General features: G+C 49.2%; 1 protein-coding gene across 1 annotated transcript; it reads right to left on the bottom strand.

Annotated features, from left to right (window-relative positions):
• Positions 1-3,035: 3,035 nt before the first annotated feature.
• Positions 3,036-5,744, bottom strand: LOC123070393 (transcription factor LATE FLOWERING). Its single transcript, XM_044493606.1, has 3 exons — positions 5,453-5,744; positions 5,118-5,288; positions 3,036-4,561 (listed from the first exon to the last, which is right to left on the bottom strand). The coding sequence occupies exon 3, from the start codon at positions 4,503-4,505 to the stop codon at positions 3,363-3,365; it is 1,143 nt and encodes a 380-aa protein (XP_044349541.1). The 5' UTR covers positions 4,506-4,561; positions 5,118-5,288; positions 5,453-5,744; the 3' UTR covers positions 3,036-3,362.
• Between the last annotated feature and the right edge of the window lie 712 nt (positions 5,745-6,456).

Here is a 6,456-nt window from a genome sequence, read left to right as displayed (position 1 = left end):
GGGCATGGTCCAGGGGCTGATTGCTTTTTCTAAAATCTACTAGGGGTGTGTGTGTGATTATTTTGCCAGGTCAGCTCCTTACAGTCCGGCCCCACATGTCAGAAAGTGATTAAATGGGCTAAATCACATGTTCAGTGCAAACTGCAAAATGTTTACTGAATGTGCGGTGATTTTTGCAAATGATTAGGGACCCGGTGGTTTTCCGCAGATGAAGCCCCAAATGTGGTGGTTTTTTGCAATTCACTCCACGACATGCCATAGTAGTAGCGAGGGGTACAAACCCGCACTACTACTAAGTTGATAGTAGTAGCGCGGTTTTATACCCCTCGCTACTACTAAGTACGAGGTAGGTGAAATCCCCATATCCTCGTCCTAATCCCTCCTCTCTCCCTCACTTTCCCCCTCTCTCACTTTCCTCGTCTCTCCCTCATACTCCAACGGTGGCCGCTGCTGGTACACTCTGCTTTCTTCCCCCCTTCCTCTTCGAGATCCCTTCGGTGGGCGGTTGCCGGAGCTCCTCGCCGCCGCCAAGATGCAGAAGCGCGACCTCGACATCCTCCTCCTGGCTGCCTTCACCGTCTACTTCTCGCTCCAGGTCAGCCCACCTCCTCCCCCCCTCTCTGATTCGATCCGGAACCCTAGCTGACTAATCCCCCTCCTCCTCCAGCAGCACGAGGGCGACTTCTCATTCCGGGAGGCGTGGTACCACCTGTCGGACGACGGGTTCCCGATTAAGCACGACGTGCACCGCCTCCCGCCGTCGCTAGTCGCCGACCTCAATGGCGACGGTCGCCACGAGGTGCTGCTCCTCACGCACGATGCCAAGATCCAGGTCCTCCAGCTCCTGGCCCACGCCGGGCTGGCCTCCACGGTCGCCCTCGACGGCTTCCACGATGCACGCGTCATGGCCGAGATCTCCCTGCTCCCGGCCAACGTGCGTGCGTCATGGGGTCGAGATTTTTTTTTTGGTTTTTCAAATTAATAGTAGTAGCGCAGGTCACAGACACGTGCTACAGATAGTTAGTAGTAGCGCGGGATGCACCGTTCTACTACTACTAGTTAGCTGTAGCGCCGTAGTAGTAGCGCAGGCACCCGCGCTACTACTAGGCTTTTTCCTAGTAGTGCAAGGGCACAAGAGGACTACTTGCCCCGATCGGGGTGATGCGCCGAAGCCTGTTCGTAAACTAGCGAGGTGCAAAAATTGTGGAGTTGAAGGTCACAGGCGAAACAACTGCAACAAAGTGGGTGATCTGCGGGTTATTGGCGTGTGAGCACTTGGAAGGAACTATCTGCTAAGACTAGAAATCTGTAGTACTGAATGTGTGGTTAGTAGTTATGTCGGTAGAACTTGTGCAGTTTCATGCTTGCTGAGTGTATCCAGCAGCTATGCATGCAAAAAACCAGTTATGTAGAATCTCAAAAATAATGTACGGTTGAACTGGTCTACATCTAAACGTAGGGGGGTTTGCATAACTGAATCTTCAGAATTTTGAATTCTTGTACACCAGGGTGATGCATTTGTGGGGTTGTGAGCATTAAGTTGGTGTGCATATATATGATTTATTTGACAGTATGCTGATGCATATATGGAAATTGCATGACAGGGAAGCGTGAATTCAGAGAAAATAAAATTGTGAATTTTGAAGATAATCAAATTTCATACAAGCTGGCGCATGTATTTTCCTGCCTGGGCTACAAAAATAAGTTGTCAGCAGTTCAGAGTGAGCATGGTCTGTGCTCATCGCAAAATAAAATTTCATCAGATCAGCTAAATGTGATGACACGTTTCAGCGTGCATTTTTTACAGGTGTATGCTTGTCGGTGGTGTGGCGCCCATTGCTGTACTGAACCCTTTTGAATTTCAAACCCCAAGAGCGGGAAAGAGAGGAGCAGCAAACAGATAAGTAGTAAGGCAGAGCGAAATGCGTAAGCCATTCCTCTGTATTGGTAAATCAAGTCCGATCATTACAGGGCAGCTCTACCGGCCCAGTTTGTTGGTGGGCATCTGATTCATAGCCCAGGTAACTCACGCTGTAACGAGCCGGCAGTGACAGAAGTGGGCCCTTCTAACTGTTCGCCACAGGAAATACGGGAATAATACCTGGGCCAATACGGGAGGGATTGTGAATCACGAGGATTACCGGAGGCTGGGATATCGTGACCACCTGTGCTCGAGCACAGAAGATCACTTTCGGGGATATATAGGATATATACTACATATATTCATAGCTACTGGATTAGATATGGAGATAGGTCATAGGTGTAGCATCTAGACCATCCATTTTTGGTAGGGAAAAAGGCTTAGCCTTTCTTTACATATCTAGCTATATATCTTCCTCACCTCCCCTAGCTCCTTTTTGCACTCGCACCTGGATTCGTTGCATTTGTGGGGTGCAAAAGGAGAAGAAGACTGCTGGTTAATCATTCCGGAACTGGAACAAAAGATATGCGGTATGGAGACCGACCAATGCACATCCACGCAAGTTTGCCATGTTTGGGAGCTCATCCATGTACCCAATGATTCACATTTACAGCTATGGTAGCTCTGCAACTGACGTCATGCATGCATGTGCAGCAATCGGACCCTGATTGAGCGGAAGAAATCATCATGCATGCATGCATGCAGTATAAACGCTTTACATATAGTTACAGTCATTACCATTCTAAAATAACCTCCTATGCTATTATAAGATACTATATGATGCACACATTTGTACCTATGCTAGCTCAGCCATTGTGTGAGTGACGGCATGTCATGCATGTGCGGCAAACAGATGATCCATGCACGTAAGGTTTAGTTACATAATTACACCGATTATAATATTCAAAGTAACTTCCTATGCTATTTTAGGATATGACTCATGGAAGGGAGGCTCTCACTACGATTTTACATGCACGCCACGCCGGTCGTGTCCCAGGCACTTTGATTCTAATACTTCCTCCATCCCTAAATATAAGTATTTTAATATGAACTACATACGGAGCAAATGAGTAAATCAACATTCTAAAATATATCTATATACATACATATATAGTTCATATTAAAATGTCTAAAAAGACTTATATTTAGAAACGAAGTGAGTAGAATACAAATGAATATCTCAATAGTATTCATAGATTTCATCCTTTTCTCCTCCATCCAATACACATAATGATGTCCTGCCACCGGCACGGTCTCGATCTCACGTTGCAGCGGACCGATCCAAATTAATTCTGGACAAAAGTACACGACGACACTAAACCTTAATTAGTATATATATATCTATACAGTACTGCACTACTTAACCACGTACGTAGTCTTGACACGACGACGACCTCAGATAGTACGAAACAGCAACATGTATAGACGCCACTGAACAGTACTACAACAGTCTGGCAGAATTTCCATTGGGATTTCTGAAGACGGAAGAAATGTTGTTGTTATTTCTCGCAAATCCGAGAAACCCAGGGTTGTTGCTGTAATAATGCTGCTGTGAGTGTAACCTGCCCGTGCTGGCGACCGCAGCGGCGCTGGCGCCGGTGCTGCTCGTCGTTCCTAGGGTTTCCAGCGCCTGGACCTGGGACTTGAGGAACTTGAGGTAGCTGGCGGCCTCGTCCAGCATGGACGCCGTGTCCATCTTGCTCCCACCAGGGACGAGCTTCTGCAGCACGCGGAGGCGGTCACTCACGCGCTCCCGCCGGAGACGGGCCGCCACCGTCTGCGGATCGCTCGAGATACGCACGTTTTTGCGCCGTGGCTTGATGCTGCCCGCCGCGGTGGGCTCCGTGACGAGGTTCACTGGCCGCATGGCCGCCGCGCGGTAGATCATCTCCTTCACCTGCGCCATGGCCTCCATGTCCGGCTTGTACTCGCCGGCCGCTCCGGCGTTGGTGTCCTGGCCGAACGTGATGCTCGTCGCTGTCGTGGTGGGGGCCTTGCGCTTTGTGCCGGCGTGTGGGAGCGGGGCGGCGCAGTCGTCGGCGGGTAGCTTCCGGTTCGCGTGGAGCGCCTGCTGTGCCGACGACGTAATCGTGGGATGCGACGTCGTGGTGGGCGATATGGTGGACGTCGGCGACGCCACCTCGGTTACGTCGTGGCCGCCGCCACCGCTGCTGTAGTTGTTGGACTCCCCGGAGGAGATATTACAGACGGTGGTGCCGCTGTAGCCGGAGAACATGGCGCCGTTGGAGACGGCCCCGGGGTCACCCTCCCCGCCGCACGGGAGCACCCGGGAGAAGGCGAGCGCCGAGTCGAGCAGGCCGTAGTGCGCGCTGGCGCCGTCGACGACGGACGAGAACACGTCGACCTCCGAGCCAAAGAATCCCAGCGCGCCGTTATTAGCCGCTGCGCCTCCGACTGCAGCACCGTAGCTCGAGCTCACCTGGCCTCCTCCGCCGAAGTCGCACTGGAGCTGGCGGAGGAAGGCGTCGTCCAGGTCGAACCGGCCGCAGCTCAGCTGGTTGACAGGACGCGGCAGATAGGCGTCGTCGTGCAGGCCGGGGCCGGACCAACCGAAGGTGACCATCGCCGCCGCCGGGAGAAGCTAACTAGGCAGCGACTGGCGCAGGGATTCTGGGACGGCTGCACGTAACAGAGAGTGTGAAAGCGTTAGCATATTGTTCTCGGCCGTAAATAGAGTACTACCTATGAATGACACGAATACGATCGAGGAGGAGGGAATCAAAATTGAGGCATGGAGTGGAGGGGTGTGTGGGCCGCGGCCGGGGTGGAAACGTGAACGTCAGGGAGCAGTGTCACGCGGGCGAGGTATTGATGGGCGGACAAGGACGGCCGGCCGGGGGAGAGAAACCGGAGATGTCTCGAACCCCATAATTACACCGCCATCTGCACTACTCTACGACTTACTACCAATCTCAAGAATCACCTCTACATAGTACTACCACACATGCGTGCCATTCTACAAAATCCTACTCGTATTGCCATGCACTTGTATCTTTATGTGAAAAGTAGGTTATTACAAGTTTACAACCAGCCGGCCTCAAATATTTTGCTGTAATATATAGGACTATATGACACACTGTACTACTCACTACTAAGCAGCCTGATTAAGTGTGCATGCATTTGCTACTACTAGTACTAGTTAATATGCGTATAGATTCTTTGGAGCTCGCCATACCTCTGAGATGAAACCGGATGACTGGATGGAACAACAATGGGAGGCACCAGCTAGCTTCGCCGCCGATGGAGAAAGATTGATCCAATTCCCAGGCCGGCAACTCCTTGGTCAGGGAGTTAGCACGCCGTCAAGAAACGCCGGCGACCAAGGCCGAGAGACGGTTCGATCGACCTGGAATAAGCCAAGAAAGAGCCTGAGACCTCGAGCCCGCAAGAAGCAAATTTCTTCATAGACCATACCCAACCAAGCAAGCTACCATGAAAGGGAGGAGGAGGAGAAGATGTAGCCGGAGATTTGAAGTACTAGACACTGTGGATAGATAGATGCAGACCTACCTGTGTCTTGCAGAGAGGAGTAGACCACTCTAATGGCAACAGAGCAGATGATTGATCAATCGATGGCTTTGGACCTGATCGAGCAAGCCGGCCGGTCTAGCAACCTAGCTAGCTTTACTTCCGGGAAAGAAGCTCTGGATCTATGCTAGCTCTGAGAAGGAGAGGGAGAAGACAGTACAGATCATACGTGTGGGATATGGCCCTCCTGTTGATGGCAGTATATGGGGCTCTTCTTTTATAGATGGCTAAGCTAGCTCTATGTGTCTATTTGTCTATGATGACTCTATGTATGGTAGTAGCAAGCTTTCTCTGTGTGGAAAACGAGAGTAGTCGAAGCATATATGGGTACATATGTATCCTATATGATTTTTTTTAGTAATTCAATAAAAAGTCAAAAAAATTCAGAAAATATTTTTGAAATAAACTTGGCCTTCCATTGTACTCGTGAGAAAAGTTTCACAAAAAGAAAATTCCTCTTGACTACTTTTCAAAAAAGATAAATCTTTGGCCAAAATAGTGTGAATAGTGACCAATAATAGCAAATAAATTTAGTTTTTTCGCTGTGAAGTCAACATTGTTTTTTTTGTTTGTGAAAATTTATGTACTAGTACGCAAGTAAGTCAAGTTTATTCCAAAAAACGTTCTTAACTATTTTGACTTTTTATTTAATTATAAAAAAAATCTCATATAAGATGTATATACAATCAGAAATCAAAGTGTATTTCCCAACCATATGGGATGGTTTCTCTTTCTCTCTCTAGCATAGCATAGCGTTCTCTGTTCCTGTGGGGCTGTTCAGTTGGGAAAGGATGATGATGAGCGGGCAGCAGAGCACATGAAGTTGCACAGCTGACGCGCTCTCATAAATACTTGTCCAAATCTGCAATCTTTATGTATCTTACACAGCTTACGCTTCTGTTTTCAACAATGCTTCATTTTGTTTTTGCACTACGTAATCTGCAGTGTAGTGCAGGGGTTTACCCCATCACAATCTCACTACATGT

Source organism: Triticum aestivum, chromosome 3B (assembly GCF_018294505.1).
Source record: "Triticum aestivum cultivar Chinese Spring chromosome 3B, IWGSC CS RefSeq v2.1, whole genome shotgun sequence".
In the NCBI taxonomy this organism is placed as follows: Eukaryota; Viridiplantae; Streptophyta; class Magnoliopsida; order Poales; family Poaceae; genus Triticum; species Triticum aestivum.
This window is presented reverse-complemented; position numbering and strand designations above follow the sequence as displayed.

Bases quoted from the DNA above. Each gene is read 5' to 3' on its own strand.
- LOC123070393 (XM_044493606.1), bottom strand. From the start codon at position 4,505: ATGGTCACCTTCGGTTGGTCCGGCCCCGGCCTGCACGACGACGCCTAT.